The 23,587-nt window shown below is 27.5% G+C and overlaps 1 protein-coding gene across 2 annotated transcripts in view; it reads right to left on the reverse strand.

Moving 5' to 3' along the window:
• The window catches only part of LOC122506461 (1-phosphatidylinositol 4,5-bisphosphate phosphodiesterase epsilon-1-like), a 51,601-nt gene that overhangs the window by 12,308 nt on the left and 15,706 nt on the right, over positions 1–23,587 (reverse strand). The window contains exons 3-8 of one of the 2 annotated variants that reach the window (XM_043618656.1): positions 22,581–22,779; positions 15,045–15,530; positions 6,165–6,622; positions 3,508–3,793; positions 1,444–1,649; positions 222–508 (exon numbers count right to left, since the gene is read on the reverse strand). In XM_043618656.1, coding sequence (XP_043474591.1) covers positions 222–508; positions 1,444–1,649; positions 3,508–3,793; positions 6,165–6,622; positions 15,045–15,530; positions 22,581–22,779 — 1,922 coding nt within the window. Of the gene's footprint in view, positions 1–221; positions 527–1,443; positions 1,650–3,507; positions 3,794–6,164; positions 6,623–15,044; positions 15,531–22,580; positions 22,780–23,587 lie in introns of both variants that reach the window. The other variant, XM_043618657.1, reaches the window with a different exon arrangement.

Genomic DNA, 23,587 nt, shown 5'->3' on the forward strand with positions numbered 1-23,587 from the left:
ATGCTCTAAAGAATAAATAAAGAGCATGCGCTGTTTATTATTAATCTTTATGTTTTGTCATATAAAATTAGAAGCACGTAGAAAATTTTGTGAATTATTTCTTTTGTAGTAGTAAAAAAAAAAAGTTTTCTATTTAATGGAAATAGTAATTTTGAATTTAGGTGTTTGTGTATGAAATTGAATTTAATTTGAGAAAGGGTGAGTGGTGAAAAATTAATTACCGATTCGTTGTGGTGTTGCGTCACTCGTCTGACGTAGAACGGAAGAACGAATGTTATTGACGTCCCTTATTGAACCGTCGCTCTGACTTCGACATGTGATTGCCAATTGACCAAAAAGATCGCGAAGATCTTTTCTTGCACGTAAACTGAATGAACGAAACAGAGCAACGAATTCGACAAAGTTCAATTGTGTTTCATACATGATGGATGTGGCTTTTGCCTTCACCTGCCATGGTGATTCTGAACTTCCACCACCTAATCCACTGGAACCGTTCTTATCTTTATCCCTAATGAGACATAAAAGGCTGCTTTCGAATTAATGGGAGGAAATAGGCAAGCGGTGATAAAGTCATTTCAGCAAATTCATTCCTAATATGTTAAAAATTAATTTTCTATTTTAAATTTTGCAATTTTTAAATTCTCAATAATCTTTTTTTTTTTTAATGTATCATTCTCCAAAAGAAGGGAACTAATTACTAATTGTTAATAGAAACTCCAATAATTTACGAGAAATATTTTTGAATAGAAAATTGGAAATATGATTAGGATTCTGCTTGCTTCCAGCTACTGAACATTATCTGCCTTTAACAGAAAGTTATGCGACCCTTGAAATGTTAAACTGGCAGCTAGCATAATATTCGCATGAGCTATCAACACGAATACCAGACAAGCGAGAAATTATAGGGTTGTCAGTCTGAAGCAAATTCCTTTTAATAAAACCATAAATCTCGAAATAATGACAAAAATACTTGAAATTGTATTGTTAATTAAAAAAAATTAATTTATCACGTAAAAAACTATCGATTTAAAAGAAATGAATTGCTTTGTGCTTCAAAAAAAAAGATCGCTCAATAGACGAAACAAGTGTTAACAACTACAGAGCTTGTGAATAAAACATTTTGGAAATCAATCATTAATAAAGCAACATTAATATTTTTTTGAAGCAATCAAATATAAAAATAGAATTGATAATTAAAATCAATTGATAATGATCGTCAATTAATAATAATCATCTATTAATGCCAGGCAAAGATATTAGCAAGCATATTGTTTACACATCACATCAAGCGTACTGTTATATCAGAAAGATCAATCACCATTTCGATTGGTGGTGCTTATTGAGGGAATTGAATAAGATTTTGATAATGCAATTAATGGGTGAGCTATTATCCATTCGACTGGCTGCAATAATTGATTATGTGTTTGTATGTGTGGAAATTACCTCTGTAAACTGGAATAAGGCAAATTTGAGGTGACAATACGCTCGGCGGATCCAGGGGGACTTCGTGATGGAATTCTATCTCTGCCAGTTCGTGGTGAAGCTGGTACAACTTTAGTTAAAGATTCTCTGCTTCCTGTTATATAATGCAATGGGGCCATGGATAATCCTCCATCAGCTGAGGAATCATAATGCCTAAAGCTCAGATCCTAAAAAGAAAAGGAGAAAAATCTTGTTAAATACTTCTTCAAGTCGTTTAAAATCTTATTCATCTGCAGTGAACGTCGAGATTATTTATTTCATCTTTCGGTTTTTTTTTTAATTTAAAATAGTATTTAAAAGTAAGAAATATCAAGGATAATGTTATTTTCATTAAATTTATCATAATCACATTGGATGCTGATGATTATCGATGAAAATACAAAAATACCCAGTTCGTTATTAAGAGAACGAAGGCAATTTTTTAGGTGTTGTGGAATTAGATGAATTTTCAGTGTTGTTGAGCATTTAGTAGCTTAATGTGCTTCAGATGCTGACGTAGGGGTTTCTACTGATGGTAATTATATAAATACGTTCCGAAAAGTAGGAGATTGTAACCTAAAGTGTTTTCAGGTGAAATTGTTTTACATACTTTCCTGTCATGTAAAGAATTCTAAAGATCGCCATCTGTTTTTCATGATCCATGTGCTCTATTTTTTAAATGCCCCTTTAACCAGATTTGACCCCGACGATTGAGGGTTAATTATTTCTACCCCGGACTCCGTGCGGACCAAGTCATCAGCTCTCTCATTTCCTTCGATTCCCCAGTGACCTGTACCCAGATCAATTAGAATTTATTTCTCTAAACCCAACTCATCTAGTACTCTTTCATTTTCAGACGAACTTCTGATTCTATTGTTGAATTTTTCATAGCCAAAGACTTTCGACTGTCAAACCGTGATATATTTTCCTAATGGTACAGCCACTTTAATATTACCAGTACTCTACTATATATCTTTAAGTCGCTCCCTATTTCCATTTATATGCAGCGTACTTTTCCTGAACTTTCGTATATTTCCTTCATGTCAGTTGCGTATGCTAACGAAACTAATAACACCCCTTCTGCCCTATTGTAATAAATCATTAATTTTTTTTAATTTCGTCAAAATAATTTCTTGTGCACCAAAAACAAATATCCACAATGTACCCAATATTAGATAAAAAAAAACTCTAGATAGAATACTCTTAACTTTTCTAATTCTTAATATTTGACAATAAATTCTCTTTGTACACCTTGTAGATCATTGATTTTCTTCTGATATCAAAATCCCGATGCGAAAACATCGTTAGAAAATAGAAATTAATTAAAAATGAAAAAGATCAAGAAATTAGAGTACTGAAGCAAATATAGTGATTTCCAGAAAGTTTATCCAATTTAAAAAGTAACGGATGATATATTAGAAGCATTCGAAAGAAAAAAGATTCCCTAGAACTTTAAAATTGAAGAACAAGGCAAAAAAAATTACCAAGTTTATGTGGATATTATAAGGGAAAGTTTCTGAAAGTGTACTCTGGAATTATCGATATCGTAAAACTGGAAAGTTTCCTTTCTGTATTCATATAGCGACAATAAAATGGCTAATCTAGAAAAAAGTGTTTGATCGGTTATATATAAGATTTTGGATTCTTTTGTTTTTTGTAACTATATTCTTGTCCAGTTCATATGGTAGCTAGTGAGCACGGACTAAAAGTTCGTGTTAACTTGTGTACGTGTCACTAGTGTCACGTCTGTAGCGACTAGCGATACGAGCAGCCACGTACTTCCACGAGCAATAATTTGCAGCTCTTTTCCGTTCAGACGACAGTTAGAATTGTCCAGTAGGAAGCAGACGAAACTAAACTGAAAGAACGGTGACAAATACGTTCCGAAAATTAGGAGATAGTAACCCAAAGGTGTTTACAGGTGAAATTCTGAGCTAATACAATTGTTTTTTTAACAAACTTTCCTTGTCACGTCATCGATACTTAAACCCACTGTAAAAAATTATTTAAATTGTTAATTGTCCCTAACCCCCTAGTGATAATTACCTTCGACAGTGCATGGATGTTTCCGATAGACTTTGTCTTCTTTCTTTTTTCATTACGCCTTTTAAGTGTACTACTGCTGGTTGGCGATAAACTTCCTATACTCTCAGTCACAGACCAGTCGCGACCACCAAAAATGCGAATTGCATCAGCTGTCATTGGTTCCGAGCAACCCTCTTCAAAGTAAAGTTGAAGGTACTTCTCCTTAAGCCAACGTGATCTTCGATCTGTTAATTGTTGTTGTCTCTTTAAGCCCCGTAGAATCCAACACAAACCCATGTACCATGTTCTGAGAACAAAATACACAATTTATATAGACATTTATTAATCAATTTTTAAGACTAGTGCTTAAATTCCTATTTTGTTATAACTAATTTTACTAATGAATGCAAATCATAAGCCTTGTATTGTTTTGTCAAAGCATTAAATGTAAATTATTCATTGCTGAAAAGCTTTACATGAATTATGTTCATTTTAATTGAGACAAATGACAAGAATTTTCTTAGATATCGCGCTCTCCAAACAGTTTATTACAATAAATGGAGTTTACTACATTTCCACTTTTTAAAGTTTGTTTTTTTTACATCATCAAATGTTAAAGTGCCTAAGTGCCTTTTATAAAAATAATTTCCCACTTGGTAGGTACTTTGAAAAAAACAATTTTTAACATACATTTTATACATTATTCCATAGCACTCTATACACATGATGTTCCTCTTTTATTCTATACTTTTTAGCGCACGACCGTAATACTTGTGGCCTACATTTTTCCTCATATAGTAAGTTCAATAATCCAAAATTGAATCTTGCATGATGATATATAGGATATAAAGTATAACGTGAATGATATTGAGGAATATCAGAAATTCAGCAACATTTTAACAATACTAGTATATATGCAGTGTCAGAATTTCATTCACATTGGCAAATGCGTAATCAACTGTTGCAGTGTAATTACTGTAGCTCTCGCCATTTCACATTTAATTGCTCACCTTAATCGATTTCGCATGGTTTGTATTGGACAACAATAATTGTGTGGTAACCATCAATTTATTGTGACCTACAATTAACACATCTTTTCAAAATACTGTTTGAAAAAAAAGGTTTGTAAACATTTTTTTAAAAATCATTCATCAAATAGCAATTATTGACATAATCTTTATAAGTTTTCAGAGAATTAAGATTTTTAATTATCTTGAACAATTGAATGTCATTTAGGATCGAACGTCCAAAATGGTAAGTTGTGATATTTGGATCTTTAATTTACTGTAAATTTTTATCGAATGTCAGTCTGGACGGAAGATGAGGACTAATAAACATCTTTACTAAAGTTTATTTAGATTTAAAAAGATTTTTGTAATTTATACAATCGAATTATAATCTAGTAATTAGATTTACTTATGGATCTTAAATTAACTGGAAATTTTTACAGAATTGAATGGCAATCCGGAGAAAAGATTAGGGCTATAAACATCTTTACTAGTTTATTTAGATTTAAAAAGATTTTTGTAATTTATACAATCGAATTATGATCTAGTAATTTTATTTAGAATTAAGAATAATAATTTAAATAATCAAAATTTATTTAGAATAAAAAATGTAGGTTAGACTTTTCTAAGGACTTATAAATTTTTTCCTGAAGTTATTTAAATCAAAAAGAATTTTTAATAAAAAAACCAAAGAGACATGATATCTTTTAAAAGTAATATTCTTTTGAAAATCCTTCGTGAGGGAGAATAATTTTTTTTATTTTCATTAAAAAAGTCTTCTAGACAAATTTGCATTATTTTCTATTTTCTCGAGATATTAGTTTTACTTAATTAATGCAAAACCAGTAACAACGAAATATTTCTCGAAGTTAAAAAGTGAATTTTTAATTAAAGCAAAACGTCTTAAATTCGTTTATATTTTCCTTATTGATTACGCATTACTTATACTGTTGCATATGTAGGGCATTCAATACAAAAGAGTAAATTCAAGAGATCAACTTTTTTTTTATTTTTATCAGAAATTGTGAAACTACTGGAGTATAATGTATTTGGTAAAAAAATTAAAAATTCTGCAAATGAAACTTAGTATATGGTTTTAAAAAATAAATTTTTAATTTGAAAATCAAATAGTAGTTCGCTTAACTCTTAAAAGCTAAGAATCTTCCTAATTATTCACGTTAATTTTGTGAAATTCTTTGATATATGTGAAAGAACAAAGAAGATATGAAAAAAAGTGTGTCAACATAAAACTATATTAGATAAAATGAAATTTGAACGAAAGAAAATATCAGTGTGAAAGAGGGAGACAATCAAAATATGTAGGCCATTGAAATAAAATAGAACAAGGTCGAAATGAATCCAGCGAAAAATTTAATTTTTGAAATAAAATACAATAGAGATTATTTACGAAATAAAATGTCTTCTTTTAAGAGTGAAAACAAAAATTAAAAAGCTCTTGTAAAAATTAATTTTAAATTCTAACTGATGCTAGTAATTAATTACCACTTTTCCTAAGCAGTTTTATGTAAAATATTAAATATTTTAATTTAAAGTAGAAATCTTTTTAGAAGAAATAAATGATTTGGGAAAAAGTGAAAAAAAAATTTCAAACAATGAATGAGTTGTAAAAAAAAAAATTCAATTTCCCGCTTTCTGCAAATATGTACTTACTTGCTGAGCGCTGGCGGGCAGAGGAGAAAGATAAGCCGATTATCCGATAGACTTGACCCGTACATCAAACCAATGCAAGAATCAGATCCAGGAAGGCCGTATCTTTTGCAAATGCCTCTCAATTCCTGATCTCGATCTCGATCGCAGCATCCAATCATGACCTCCTTTACACAGGCCAGGTCAAGATAACCCTCCTCAAGTGTAACGAATGCACAATCCGTTTGCTGCGCCGAATATCTATTCACCAATCCTGGTGTTATTGTTTCCTCAACATTGATTGTCAGACAAAAATCCTGTGCTCCCGTTCCCAATGTCGTTGATGTTTTTAACGAACTCCAAGATGGCTTTTCCCAAACGAAAGTGCCACACGCACGATCAACACGAGCATAGACCAATGCTGTTCGCGATGCTCCGCTATCACAGTCCCAGTGCACAAGGGTCGTTCCATGGTGTAACGTCTGTTGGCAAAAATTACGAAAATAAAATTTAAACTCACTCCGAGGGAAAGAGCCACTTGTTTTCACAATAGAAACTTTTTTAATGAAATTGACCTTCTTGGTCCCTGTGGTTCAGTTTTGTTTTGTTTCTGGTCTTTTTTATTTCGTTCGGTGGTCTTGTCTTCAACAATTATATTAGGTACAGAATGTAACTCACTATCAAGTTTGGTGAATACTTCAGGTGAGTTAAACACACTTCAGGATAGAAAATTAAATTTTTCAATTTGGATATAAAATGGTTTTGTAATTTACCCAATCGAATATTAATCAACAGAATTTTATTACCATTTTCTAAATATTAGAACCTAATTTAAATTTATTTTCCAGTACAGACAATTTTTCTTCTTCAATTTAGATATAAAATATTTTTTTTGTCCTACCTGCACGAAAAGTATGTCATTTCGGGCACTTAAAGTGGGCGCAAAGTAACTGATTCTCGCCCGGGGTCGGGGAAGCAGGCGCAAAAGTTCTTTTACGCCCGCTGACGTCACACAAGCGGGCGCAAAAGTACTTTTGCGCCCGCTTCATCTAGCCCGAGCGGGCGCAAAAGTACTTTTACGCCCGCTTGCTGTACTTTTGCGCCCGCTTCGCTCGTGCCCTCAATGCCATACTTTTCATGCAGTTAGGACAAAAAATTATGTTCGCAACATGGGCGCAAAGGTGATTACGACTTCGGCGAGATTTCGGGACCTCGGGGACACTTTCGCACCCTCGGCTTCGCCTCGGGCGCGAAAATGTCCCCTCGGTCCCTTCATCTCGCCATCGTCCCAATCACCTATTTTGCGCCCTTGATACGATAATAACTATGTAATTTACCCAATCGAATATTAATCAACAGAATTTGATTACGAAAAAAGAAATGGCGGAAAGAAACTGCAAAAAAGGTGCAAAAGACAAGGAATCGATCTACAATGGTGATCAGTGTCCCCAAAGAAACGACGTATGCTAATCAAACTTTGCGAGGAAGTTAATCTAAACGTTAACCAAACCAGAGTCGGGAGGGAAAGGTCTTCAAGGAAGGGAGGAGACCTGATTAAAATCGGAGGTGGTTCTAACAAGGTGGCTTTCATTCCAGAGATCACCAAAGTGCTCGGAAACAAGTGTAAAGTGCAGTCACTTGGGTCATCACTAAAGTCTTTAGGGGAAATGTTTCCTGCTGCATATAATCAACAGAAAATTCTGCAAAATTATTCCCGAACACCAGAAAGACGAAACTATTATTCGAATACCAAATAGATTCAAATAGATTCGATTGTATAAATTACAAATTTCTTTTCACCTAGGAAAATAATATTTTAAAAAAATCGCAACATACCTCAAGGGGGTGTCAAAGTCGATTGGATTTTTACATTGAGCTTCAATGGGAAAATCGCATTGACTTTGACATCGCCTTAACAGTGTTGCCACAGGTCAGGGAAATCAGGGGAGTCAGGAAAAGTAGAATTAGTCAGGGAAAAGTAAGGAATTTTTACTAAAAGTGCTGGAAAAAATTAAATTTTTAGAATTTATGAGAAAATTCTGAATTTTTGGTGTCTTCTTTGTTTGCCTCATAAACTATGAAACTATCACTAATTCTAATAAAAAAACCTACAAAAAGTTTTTCTATTTCTGACAAGAATGAATTTTATAATATTATTTAATTATTAGGTACAAAAGTTTTTACGCAATTATCTTGATAAATAACAAATTTCTTCACAGACATTCAATTATTTTTAGGAAATTTAAATAAAATTCTTTGCAAAATTCAATTATTTTCATAAATAACAATATTCATCACAAGAATTCAATTATTTTCAAAAGTAATAAAATTCTACGAAGAAATTCAATTATTTAAAAAAATTTTAAAGAATCTCTCGTCAAGAATTCAATTATCTTTACAAATAGCAAAATTTTACCCTAAAAAATTCAATTCTTCTCAAAAATTTAAATCAAATTATTTGCAAAATTTCAATTATTTTCAAAAGTTTTTCGCAATTTAATAATTTTCAATAATATTTTCATAAAATTTATCAAAATATTTAATTATTGAAAAAAATAATTTATGATACAATTCTACGAAGACATTCAATTATTTTCATAAATAATAAAATTTCATTTACGAATTCAATTATTTTTAATTGAATCATCGCAGAATTTCAAATATTTTTAATACAATTTTAAATAAATTTCTTAAAAGGTGCAATTATTCTTAAAAATTTTATTAAAACTTAAGGAAATAATTCAATTTTAAGAAACATTCAATTGTTCAATAAAATAATAAAATTCGTTGCAATAATTCAAATATTTTCATAAATAACATTTAATTCGTCGCAGAAAATCAATTATTTTAAAAATTTTTAAATGAAATTCTTCAAAAGAATTTAATTATCTTGATAAACAACAAAATTTCTTTCCTTAAAATCAATTATTTCTAAGGAATTTTAATAAAATTTTTTTCCAAAATTCAATTATTTTAATAAATGTCAAAATTCATCACAAGAATTCAATTTTTTTGCAAAGTAATGAAATACTTTGCAAAAATTAAATTATTTACAAAATTTTTTTAAAATTCTCGTCAAAAATTTAATTATCTTTATAGATAATAAAATTCTTCTTCGAAATTCAATTATTTTCAATAGAATTTTAATAATATTCTTTGCAAAATTTCAATTATTTACACAAAATTTAATAAAATTCTTCGCATAAATTTAATTGCTTTAAAAAATTATTATTTAAATTCTTGTCAGGAATTCAATTATTTTAAAAATTTTTAACAAATATCTAGTCAAGAATTCAATTATATTTACAAATAGCAAAATTTTTCTCAAAAAATTCAATTATTCTTAAAAATTAAATAAAAATTCTTTGCAAAATTTTAATTACTTTCAAAAATTTTTCTTTTATAAATTTTCATCAAAATCTATAAAAGGATTTAATTATTAAGAAAAATCAATTACTTTCAAAAATTTTTCTTTTATAAATTTTCATCAAAATCTATAAAAGGATTTAATTATTAAGAAAAATCAATTATTTTCAAAAATTTTTAAGTAATTCTACAAAAGAATTTAATTAGCTTTGATAAACAACAAAATTCTTCCCTTAAAATGAATTATTCTTAGGAATTTTAATAAAATTTATTTTCAAAATTCAATTATTTTAATAAATGTCAAAATTCATCACAAGAATTCAATTTTTTTGAAAAGTAATAAAATACTATGCAAAAATTAAATTATTTACAACATTTTTAAAAAATTCTCGACAAGAATTAAATTATCTTTATAAATAATAAAATTCTTCTTCGAAATTCAATTATTTTCAATAATTTTATTAATATTCTTGACAAAATTCCAATTATTTAAACAAAATTTAATAAAAAACTTGTTTTGAAAAATTATTATTTTAATTCTTCTCAGGAATTAAATTATTTTTTAAAATTTTTATAAAATTCTTCAAAAAGTTTTCAATTATTTTCAAAAATTGTTATAAAATTCTTTAATATAATAAATTTCATTAAAATTTCAATTAAATTCCTCAAAACAAATGAAATATTTTCAAAAGTTGTTAATACAATTTTTCGTAAATATTAAATTTCAAGAATAATTCAATTAATAAATAAATTATTTATTTTTGTATTTAAACAATTGAATTTTCGTAGAATTCAGTTATTATTTTTCCTACTTTTAACTAAAATTTCTGTAAAATTAAATTTTTTTGAAAAAGTTTAATTGAAGAATAATTGAAGTAATTGATTTAAAGAAGAATTTTATTTGAAAATTATAGAAAATAATAATTAAATTGAAATGATGAAAATAATTTTAAAGAAATTACAGTAACAATATTTTTATAATAATAAAATAATGAGTTTGTCACTCGATCGTCTTTAATTATTATAAAACATAAAGAAATGGAGCAGTTTGAGTCGAAGACTCGGAGTGATCCATTTCTTTATGTTTTTTATAATAATATCCTTATCAGTTGTTCAATTTGAAAAGGTTTGAATTTTAAATTTTTGAATATCTTAATTCCAATGAAAAAAAAATAATGATTAAATATATTTATTATAAATAAAACTTTTGATGTTTTCTCATAATTTTACTTAATTTGAAGAAATTTGGAAATAAAATGTAATAGAATATTTTTTTGAATATCTAATAATTTTTAGATTGAATCAGTAAATTCTTTAGGTTTTAGGGGAAAAGAAAAAATTCTCTCTGGAAATCGGGGGAAAAAAAGTTAAATTTTTGTAGCAACTCTGCTTAAGTTTAATAAATATTTGTACTACTTGTGAACATTATTCTCGACTATTCTTACAATGAGGTAAATTCGATATGCTTTTATGTTTCATATTGAATTCCCAGTGTTTCTTGTGACAAAATTGAGAACTGTAAGAGAATATGACAAGTAATTTAAGAATTGAATTAAAAACTATGAAATATAAGATTTTTGCCTCAGCTTCAATTTTTTTGCTAACTTTAGGGGGAAGGGGGATGATTTTTTAAAATTCGCATTAAAGAAAATATTAATAAACAATACAGGTATTAGAATTACAATTTTAATTAGTTTTCTCAAATGAATTACAATTGGAGAAGCAAAACATTGTTAAGTGCCGAAAGATTGAAAACAAATGATATCAAGGAAAGCTATACTAAAACAATTGTAGCAAGAAAACTCATTTTCTCCTCGATACATTTTCTTTCAATTCCCAAGGTAGCAAAAATGTAACGGGAGGCTACTATCGATTCGGCAGTACCCGAATATTCCTGCGAACCGCAACTTAAACTTTTCACGCAAATACTCAAGAGAGCAATTTTGACGAAGAAAATTTTAGTCTCCACAAAAAGAAAAGTTTGTTATGAAAGTTGTTAAATCGTTTAAAATGAGAATGGCAGACATAATACTTTTTGACAGCGTGAGATTATAAAGTTTTATGAATATAATTGTGCAATCTCTTTTTTCGGGCTTGCGCAATTAATTCTAAATCTAAAATACTGTGCAAGTCTATATCACAGTGAAAAATCTAATTTTTTATTTTATATGTTAACAAAGATGATGGAAATCTTTTTAGGATAAAACTTAATTTCTCTTTCAGATGAATCAGCTCATTTATAATCCTCCAAAAAAATCGAACAATAGCCCTTTTATTTTAAAAGTGTTTGTAAAAAAAACTTTTTAGCACAAAAATTGAAAGACTATTACGGATTACAAAATTATAAATTTTATTTTAAGTTTATGAATAATTTTTTTTTTTAATTCAACTCCCTTTTGATAAATTGAATAAATAGCTGAATTATTCAGTCACAAGATAGCCTTAGCTACACGATTTTTACTTATTCAGTCCACCCAAGAGGAAAGTCAAACTAAATGAGCTTTTTCTCGGAGTTGAGAAGTCACTGGATATTCTTAAGCACAGATAAAAGATGTTTAAAATCAGGTCAATTATTTTATTTTAACTTGACTTATATGTAAACTTATGATTCTCAATATTTTCTTTAAAAAAAAAAAATAATTCTAAACACTATGAAATAAAAAATAAATTTCTCTGTTTATCTAAACATTTCAAAAATAATGATGATTACATTCGCAATTTCCCTTTTGTTAAAAAAAGAATATCAAAAAATAAAAGATATTTTGAATCCTATATTTCATAATTCCAGAACTAAAATTCACTTTATGGTTATAAGTTTTTTTTTATTAGAATCATAAAATATTTTATGTTTATAAAAACGTATAAAATGGCCTTCTTTATTTTTAATATTTCTTAAAGGCAATACGTTTTATAATTTCATTTCTACAGCTTAATAAAAGTCTATTTTTTTAAATTCTCGGAGAATAACAAAATTGATAAAATGATCGCACTTTCATCATTAGAAAAAAAAAAAAATTATTTTCCATAAAGTGGATAATTTTTATACACAAATAACGGAATAACGTTAAATTGACAAGAAAACTGAGATACAGAAGATTTAGATTTCCCTTGTGCACCATGACTTATGGAGCTTGAAACTTTACAGTTTGAATTTACTTGACAACTTTTTTACACCCTCATAGTTATTCCCATGGGATTTTAAAAATATTCTCCCCTCAAGTTAGAAAAAAGTTTAAAGAAGTTAAGAACTATGAGCGACAATTTTCTATTTATAAATAAACTTTTGGAAAATCATTTATAGAACAATTGTGAGTGAAAATTTAGAAAATATTATTATGAAAAGTTGGAAAAGTTGAAAAAGTTTGAAAAGTTGAAAAAGCAATTTTTTGATCAGAAATCATATTAATTATTTAAATTTATAAGTGAGGAAAATAATTGATGATTCATATAAGTCTATAACTAATATTTTGAGAAATTTTAATTACATCACTAAGATTTATTAATCAATGCCTATTAATGTATTAATAAATTTTATATTTTGGTAAATAATGCGCATAAGTTAGAGATCTGGTTAAACTTACTTTCACGAGTTTAGACTCATTAAACTTCTTTTCCTGTTTGTAAACTAGGTTTTCATGTAATTTGCGGTTGTGCACACTTTATTATTTCGACACTTTATGGTCTTCATTAATGTCCGATCTTTGTACAAACTGTTTTTTTTTTATCGTATTTATTATTAGTTAAAATTTAAAATTAGAAAAGGTTCAAAAAAATGAGATTTTCTTCTAGACATTTTGATTTTAAAACAAAACTAAAGTTCTTTATTTTTACAAAAAATGGTTTGTAATTTCAATCATAATTTTCAATATTATGCCCATGGAATTCACTTAATTTTTCAAAATTCTTAAATTACTTTTAAGAAAAATTTAATTTCGAAAATTAACTATACATATAGGTGCTGATAAGACAACAGTTTCAGTAAATTGAAAGAAAATTCTATTTCACTAGAAATCACTAGCATAAAATTTTGCAATCAGTAAGACGAGTTGCGAAAAACATTTCTATCATTTTCAATTAAATTGATATCTTCAAATCAGAATTTACACTTAAAATAATAAATCTTATATATAATTTGAATTTTGAAATATAAATTTTAAATCATTTTTGCGACAATTTCTATTTTATTCTTTCACATTAAATTAAAATTCAGAAATAAGACAAAATACTTGCTCTACTAAGAAGAAAGGAAGAAAAAAAAAAGTTTAAGCTTCTAAATGCGTAACTGGATTATGGTGGCTTTTCCCATAAAATAGACGCGTGATATTTTACGGTGAAAAGAGGGAAGTCGTTGTGGGAAAAGAAGAAGTGGATAAGAGTTAAGAAGCTGTACGCATCCTTGTACCTATCAGCCTTCAGTATATATATATCTGGCAACCGAGAAAGAAAAGTGTCAAGTAGGGAATCGATCGAAACACTCACGTGCTTGAGGGTTAAGGTCCTCACACTCTACTTTTGTATATTATATATTTCATACAACTTATAGTCTTTTTTTTCTCTTATTTACGACGATGAAAAAAGTAAAGATAAACGTGATTTAAAAATAATTCGTGAAAGAAATTAATTTTGAAATAAAAATTTACAGTTTATTGTATGCAAAGAAATGCAATTAAATAATTTCACTGCGATGAATTTAGAAGAAAATTTAGAATTCAGTGATTAGGGACAACTTGTGGGACAAATTTTTAATCGACGATTATTTTTATTTCTCTGAAAAATTAACTAAATAATTAAAGATTCCTGCACCGACATTTACAGATTCACACTTACAAGCTGGGAAAATGTGGAACGATGTCAAATTTTACGTAGGGATATAGATTTATTTCTCTTAGAAATTAACTGAATTAAAGATTCCTGCACCGACAATTACCGACACTTATTTAGCCGAGATTCAAACCCACTGTTGAGTTGTTTTAACCGTTTACTTATTTAGGTTTTTAGGATTAAATTGTTCGAAGAAATTTATTATTTTCTTTTTCTAAAACTTTCTATTTTATTTAACTCAACAGATGTTTTGCACATTTTTACTTTAGGGTTTTATTACCGACTGTCGCATCCGTCTCGAGTTTAATTACTTTTTCAGCCCGGATTAATGCTCGGGCGACAATTTACCGATTTAGTTATAAATTTTTTCATGTTTAAGGAAAATGTATACTCTTTACAAAAACATCTCCTCACCTCCAACTATTTCTCTGCAAAATCAACTAAATAATTAAAGATTTCTGCACCGACAATTACCGACATTTATTTAGCTAAATAATTAAAGATTCCTGCATCGACATTTACCGACACTTTAATGAAATGTCGGTAATGTGACTAGCTAGTCATTTTTGACCCCGATTCCCTGGTTTGAGTCTGAGCTAAAAGTGTCGGTAAATGTTGGTGCAGGAATCTACAGTTAGAATTCTTCCTGTTTTTTTAAAAAAATGTTTTGTGCGTGAATTAAAGAATGAATAGACTAAAATTAAAAACAAGTAATACCTGTAAAAGATGAAGATCAGTTCCCACGTGTTTTGCAGCTACTGGAAAAAGAGTGACCCCATGGTCAATATGAAGGGGTTGAACCGGCTTATATGAATCAAGGTCAAGATGATAATCATTCTCATCACACTCCTCAGACATGTAAGTTTGTTCCAGGGCAGTTGTATGTATACTTAATGTACGATGAAGGGAACACGTGATGGCGTCTCTACCACGTGCATGATGATGCTGATGAAAGAGGGCAATTTTGTCAAGAACAGAACTTGTATTCTTGACGTTTCCGGGCCTCTTGCGATTCTCGTTTTCCGAGTTTCCTGGCTTTTTCAAGGAACCGCTACTACTTGTGGAGCTCCAACCCGTTGTTGTCTCCACCTCACTCTCTATACTGACCCTCGCACCAGGCGAGGGAAAAGGCACGTTTTCGAGGGTCTCGCCCTCCTTACTGCTATCACGCAAAGTCTCTTTTTCCTTGCGCTCCGGCGAAAGCTGCAAATAAAACAAAATAAAACTTTTTATGTGCGTTTATTTATCCTATTTTGTTCACATAAAGAAAAAAATGTCAGAAATTAAAAAAATTTTAATGTAATCCATCAGTAAGGGAAGATATTAGAATTCAAACTGTATAGTAACTAACGATAATAGTTATCAATAAATCAATATCTTCTAAAACTAATATGTCCCCGTATATATAATTATTTTTACCCTAGAAAATTTTATTTTTCTTAATGAAAAAATTTTGGTTGAAGAGAATTATAGTTTGAAATTTTTTTCACGATATACAAATGACACAATTCAATTTGATTTATTGAAGCATATTGGTAGATGATGATATATACATTTCCCCCTGTTTGTCCACAAAATAGACGCCCCAATCCAACATTTCCTGTAGAGTATATATATTTTTTTTAATTCAAGATAAACATGTAGGTCGAATTAATCGAAATGACGTCTATTTATTCCCTTTCGAGATTGTAACTTTGAGGGATATATCCAAACCAACAAAAAAACTATACTAAATTGATTATTTCGTCATATATATGTCAAGTCATGATATTTCTAAGAACATTATGACAAATTTTTCACATGAAAAACTTTCACTTTATAGGTAGTCGAAATTCATACTAAAAGAATATGTTTGACACACTAAATTAGTTAAATAGTTTAAATTAGTTTAATAGTTTAAATTTTTGAGAATAAATGTTTCGAAGGTATTATTATTATATCCGATGTGCTTCCCACATGTTAAATACAAAACAATACAATGTATTTGTAATCAACTCCAAAATGCAGCATCTGATGTTTGCAAAACGTGCTCATAACTTCTGAACTATATTGTCGTTTTAGGTGTTACACACTGCACATAATTACTCGTCAATTCCAACAAAAGTCAATATAATGTCCACATGATAAAACATTCATAATTATAATCCCAGTCAATATTCACATAAATAGTAGTATGTTATTTTAATTGATTAAATGTCAATTCAAATTGATATGACACCTTTTGTGGAAGAAATAATAGATTTGAAAAATTTATATAATTCACATTCTATATTCAACTCTCTGGACAGTGTTCAATTAAATGCAATTATTTGTATAAATTGAAAATTAGAAAACAAAAATTCAGAGAGAGAAAGATTTCCAATTATGATAAGTATTATACCAGATTAAAATAAATTTTTGAACGGCATTTGGATAATTATTTTAAAAAAAAACTATTTTTTAATTAACAATTTATCTAAATCTAATATTACTAAAATACAATTTCATGATGAATGAAAAAATTTAAATCTTTAGGAATGTAAAACTTTTGAGTTTGTAAATTTAGTAACCATTATTCGATTGTTATCCATTAGAAGCGATTCGAAGAATTCGATCTATTTTCACTGGTGCTGAGGCCAGACATCGTAAAATTCTTCTTTCTGCCGATATTAACGATTATTTGATCATTCCAATTTCAAACCATGAATTTTATTTCAAAAAAAAAGAAAGAGAGAGAGATATAATTACTTTTAAATTTCTTTTTAGAAAATATATATGTAGTTTCTAAATATTTGTGAAATGTCATCTGTTATACTTATAAATAAGTTAAAAAAAAATTACAAATTTTTAAGTTTAAAAAAATCTTTGTAAATCTGAAATTAGATTCTTTTTGTACTTTAGTACTTGAAATATAGTGGGGAAAAAAAATGCTAAGAGATACATCCCTGCATTTCTCTATCTAAATAATGTGTGTACTCTGCTGTGTGTCCCAAGGCGGTTGTTTCATTTGAATCGATTTTTTTTTTCTTGAGTCGTTCTCTTTCTCTCTTTTTTTTTGCTACCTATTATGAATATATATATATATATATGACGGAAGAAGAAATACTAAAAAAAAAAGAAACTGCAAACATAATGGAGCATCTGTATTTATCTATTGGGAAAATAGTTTTTCTAAAATTCAATTATCTATATATAGGTGTGAATCTGGTAATTACTTGTGTTAATTTTCAGAGCAATTACATAATTAGTGTAGGCGTGGTTTATACACACAGTATATGTATAAGCTTTCTCAATTACCACAAGTATGGAACATAGTTCATAATAATCAATGGCCTTTCAAATTCCAAACTCTAATCATGGATGAAACTGATGCTCATTTAATGGTAAATCATAATTCAATGTAGCTTTAGGAATCTGTATTTTATTCCCGCAGGTGGAAAAGTTAACTTTACTTATGCTACTAACGTTAGACTAATGTTAACTAACGTTAGGCTATAACGTTAGTCTAACGACATTTTTTGATTACTAATATCAGATTATAACGTTAGTTAACATTAGTCTAACGTTAGTCTAACGTTAGTTAATGTTAGTCTAACGTTAGTCTAACGTTAGTTAATGTTAGTCTAACGTTAGTTAATGTTAGTCTAACGTTAGTCTAACGTTAGTCTAACGTTAGTTAATGTTAGTCTAACGTTAGTTAATGTTAGTCTAACGTTAGTCTAACGTTAGTCTAACGTTAGTTAATGTTAGTCTAACGTTAGTAGCATTAGCTAACGTTAACTTTTCCACCTGAGTTATTTCTCGATTGATTCGTGGTTGAAAAATTGTAAATACTTAAGTTTAGTTAGATTATACAAAAAGTAATCGAAAGCTTTATAAGTGTTTATTTTAAAAATGAAATTGTTTTCTATTATTTTAAAGCGAAATTATGGAGTAAAATAGCTCTTAAATGAATGCTAAACGTTGAACAATCACTGTAAGTGGATTTATGAGCTTTGTTGGCTTCTCAATTGACTGAAAATATCGTCGATGTATTTATACCCTCATGTTTCAGTGAACTATAAACTTAGTGTATACGCTAGAATAACGTCGATAGTAAATAGCTGTAATCTACCTTGCTATTACTCTAATTATCAAAATATGCTTTTAACAAGGTTAAATCTCCGTTTCGAAAAGCAACCCCAAAGGCATTTTCACTCGTAAGTTATTATATTCATTGAACATGTGAAGGAAGTGCAATTTCTAATGTTTTATGTTAGTAAAAGTAATAAGTTGTTTGGCTCCTCTTGTGTGCTTGACGATTAATCGACAACAAGAGCAAGTAGTTTCCGCCGGCCTACAACCCTTCTCGCTGCTGGAGGCCGATAGAAACCCCTGTTCTTATTTATCTACATTCTTTTTCTTCATTCTTCATTCTTCATTTCTTCATTATCAGCTACGTGGTACTTTTTTTCTCCTAAACGTTTTTGGAAAAATAATAGTGCTGCTATTACAATTAGTATAATTGCAGACTGTGGAGCAGATGCAAGAAATCGAGAATCAGAAAATTTAGCAAACATTTAATTTAATCTGTAGTCTCATACTGAATAAAAAAAATTATTTGTAATTTATACAATCGAATTTATTTCTAATTAAAGATATAATAGAGTGCATTGCATTTTTTAAATTTTTTACAACACTTTTATCACTATACATTAAAAATATTTAATCCCCAGTCCCAAACTGTATCAAATAAAAAATAATTTGTAATTTCCAGGGTTGCTACAAAAATTTAACTTTTTTTCCCCGATTTCCAAGACAGAATTTTGTCTTTTCCCCTAAAACCTAAAGAATTTACTGATTCAATCTAAAAATTATTAGATATTCAAAAAAATATTCTATTACATTTGATTTCCAAATTTCTTCAAATTAGGTAAAATTATGAGAAAACATCAAAAGTTTTATTTAAAATAAATATATTTAATCATTATTTTTTTTCATTGGAATTAAGATATTCAAAAATTTAAAATTCAAACCTTTTCAAATTGAACAACTGATAAGGATATTATTATAAAAACATAAAGAAAATGGATCACTCCGAGTCTTCGACTCAAACTGCTCCATTTCTTTATGTTTGATAATAATTAAAGACGATCGAGTGACAAACTCATTATTTTATTATTATAAAAATATTGTTACTGTAATTTCTTTAAAATTATTTTCATCATTTCAATTTAATTATTATTTTCTATAATTTTCAAATAAAATTCTTCTTTAAATCAATTACTTCAATTATTATTCAATTAAACTTTTTCAAACAAATTAATTTTACAGAAATTTTAGTTAAAAGTAGGAAAAATAATAATTGAATTCTACGAAAATTCAATTGTTTAAATACAAAAATAAATAATTTATTTATTAATTGAATGTTTCTTAAAATTTAATTTTTACGAATAATTGTATTAACGAACTTTAGAAAATATTTAATTTCTTTTAAGGAATTTAACTAAAATTTTAATGAAATTTATTATATTAAAGAATTTTATAACCATTTTTGAGAATAATTGAAAACTTTTTGAAAAATTTTATTAAAATTTAAAAAAATAATTGAATTCCCGAGAAGAATTTAAATAATAATTTTTTAAAACAATTAAATTCATGGGAAGAATTTTATTAAATTTTGTTTAAATAATTGAAATTTTGCAAAGAATATTATTAAAATTATATTAAAAATAATTGAATTTCGAAAAAGAATTTTATTATTTATAAAAATAATTTAATTATTGACGAGGATTTAAAAAAAATTTTTTGAAAATAATTGAATTTTTGCAAAGTATTTCATTAATTTTCAAAAGAATTGAATTCTTGTGATGAATTTTGATATTTATCAAAATAATTGAATTTTAGAGAAGAATTTTATTCAAATTCCTTAGAAATAATTGATTTTAAGGAAAGTAATTTTGTTGTTTATCAAGTTTATAAAATTCTTTTGCAGAATTACTTAAAAATTTTTGAAAATAATCGATTTTCTGCGACGAATTAAATGTTATTTATGAAAATATTTGAAATTGCAACGAATTTTATTATTTTATTGAACAATTGAATGTTTCGTAAAATTGAATTCTTTCCTCAAGTTTTAATAAAATTTTTAAGAATAATTGAATTCCTGAGAAGAATTTAAATAATACTTTTTTAAAACAATTTAATTCATGCGAAGAATTTTATTAAATTTTGTTTAAATACTTGAAATTTTGTTAAGAATATTATTAAAATTATTGAAAATAATTGAATTTCGAAGAAGAATTTTATTATTTATAAAGATAATTTAATTCTTGTCGAGAATTTTTAAAAAATGTTGTAAATAATTTAATTTTTGCAAAGTATTTTATTACTTTTTAAAAGAATTGAATTCTTGTGATGAATTTTTATATGTATTAAAATAATTGAATTTTAAAAAAAATTTTTATTAAAATTCCTTAGAAATAATTGATTTTAAGGAAAGAAATTTCGTTGTTTATCAAGCATATTAAATTCTTTTGCAGAATTATTAAAAAATTGTTGAAAATAATCGATTTTCTACGACGAATTAAATGTTATTTATGAAAATATTTGAATTATTGCAACGAATTTTATTATTTTATTGAACAATTGAATTTTTATAAAATTGAATTCTTTCCTCAAGTTTTAATAAAATTTTTAAGTATAATTGTATCTTTCAAAGAATTTATTTAAAATTGTATTAAAAATATTTGAAACTCTGCAAAGAAAATAATTGAATTACTAAATGAAATTTTATTATTTATGAAAATAATTGAATGTCTTCGTAGAATTGTATTACTTTTGAAAATAATTGAATTCTTCTGATGAATATTGTTATTTATGAAAATAATTGAATTTTGCAAAGAATTTTATTAAAATAATATTGAAAATTATTGAATTGCGAAAAACTTTTGAAAATATAATTGAAATTTTGCAAAGAATTTTATATTTAAATTTTTGAGAATAATTGAATTTTTAAAGAAAAGGTTGTTCGTATTTGTAAAGATAATTGAATTCTTGACGAGATATTCGTTAAAATTTTTAAAAATAATTGAATTTCTTCATAGAATATTCTATTACTTTTCAAAATAATTGAATTCTTGTCAAGAATATTGTTATTTATGAAAATAATTGAATTTTGCAAAGAATTTTATTAAAATTTCTGAAAATAATTGAATGTCTATGAAGAGTTTTGTTATTTATCAAGCTTATCAAAATAATTGCGTAAAAACTTTTGTAATAATTAAATAATATTATAAAATTCATTCTTGTCAGAAATAGAAAATTTTTTTGAATGTTTTGTATTTAGAAATAGTATTACAGAAGTAAATTACAAGAAATTAAAATAAGATTACTAATAATATTCAAATAACATACATTTGAACGAAGTGTCGCTGAGAAAATAAGAAAATAATTCCAGGTGCAAAAGTACTTGGTGAACGACAATTCCATAAAGCTGTCTCTTTTTCGAGATCTCTTCCCGCAGATGGTACATGCAAATAAGCGAACAATGCGGATCCATCTTCACTACGTAAAGTAAAGAAAAAAATAAAAAACTTCGTGTGCTCCTCTATTTACAATTTAATTCTACAAACTCACAAACATTATTATTAGCTTTTTTACATAATTAATCTTAATTTTATAAATATAGGAATTATGGATTAAATTTTCTGAATATTCTCCGTTCAACATCTTCTGGACTTTTTTTTTCAATAATAGAAATTATAATATTTTTCAACGACAGAAATTTTTTGCATATTTGTGCATACAAATTTTTCTCTAGAGAAAGACGATTTTAATGAGATAGATGCTAAGGTGAAAGGTCATTCATCTTAATGTGCATAATGTTCTCTTATGTATCACATAGCAGGGAAAAATGAATTTCTTTCTCGCCTAATAGCTTTTGCGAATATTCCTTTGTGAATATGTGAAAGAGAAATAAATCAATTTAGTTTTTTTCGTGTGTGTGTTTGTGTGTGTGGAGTGTATTTCCACCTTTTCTTCCTGCTATTTTTACTTCCCCCTATATTGTTAGTGATATTTTTTATATTATTGTATTTTGATAATAGGAAATGTTTTGTACTTAAGGCAACGAAAAATTACTTTACTTATAAAAACAGGTAAGAAAAAATACAAATTTTGAATTAGTGAGTAAGGAATTGAAAATTAAATAATAGAAAAATAAATTATACTCTAGGAATAAAATGAAAAAACAAAGAACAATTCCGAGGGTTCTTTAAATAAAAAAAATATTACCTTCGAGCAGACGAAAGAGGAAACTTCCCGCAGTTCCCGCAGGAAGGCCCCAAAGAATGGTACCACTGGGCATTCTGACATTGCCAGAGCTCGTGCCAAAGCGTGTTCATACTCGGAAGACAGTAGTGCGGAAGATAGATATTCTAGAACCGGAAGAGGCTCGTTCACGCTCTGCCAAAATGGCTTCAACTTGTTAGATCTGCAACAAAAGTAAAGGCGAATTTTTGGTAAGCAAATTTAAACTATTATACATTTTTATAAACTAATTTTTAATTTTTTTCCCCAGATACAATTCTCTAGTGAAAGAAAAATACAAAACAATTCTTTAATTCAATCAGTCTATATTTATATTGTACAAAAAGAATTTGTAATTTACACAATCGAATATTATTCACAACCTCTATGAATTATCAAAAAAAAAAAAAAAAAAAAAAAAAAATTCTCAAGGTACAGAGGTACGTTTTTAAAAGGAATAAATAAATTTATTGCAAACGATGATATATGCTTCAACATGGTGAAATGTATGTAAAGTAATCTAATGCTTTTACTGCTCAATATTCGGGAAACTAATATACATTTGACACGTATCAAGAATACATTATGTGCGCAGCAATAACTTCCTCATAATCGATATTCCATTCATATTGCGTGCTGCGTGGGCGAAGAATGTCCCATTCGGAAAATATATGTATCAAACGTGGGAGGAGGAAGGGAGGTCTATATGCGCGGGGGGGATTTCTACACTTTCACAAATCAAAGGCAAAAGCAAAATGAAAATTGGATTTTCCGCATTAAATACATTCCTGTAATGCTTCTTCGAAAGCTTTGAAAACTTGGCATATTGTTCGGTACAAAATATTTGTGAGATAAATTTGCCAACGTATATATCTTTTATATTTGTAAATTAAATTTATTTTTCACTTGCGCAGCTATAAGAATTTATCTGCCAAGTTTTATATGTGTATATAAAAAATTTTTCTAAAAATTGTAAATTAAATTTTCTAATA

The sequence above is a fragment of the Leptopilina heterotoma genome, unplaced genomic scaffold, assembly GCF_015476425.1.
Source record: "Leptopilina heterotoma isolate Lh14 unplaced genomic scaffold, ASM1547642v1 Lhet_42, whole genome shotgun sequence".
NCBI classification, from domain to species: Eukaryota; Metazoa; Arthropoda; class Insecta; order Hymenoptera; family Figitidae; genus Leptopilina; species Leptopilina heterotoma.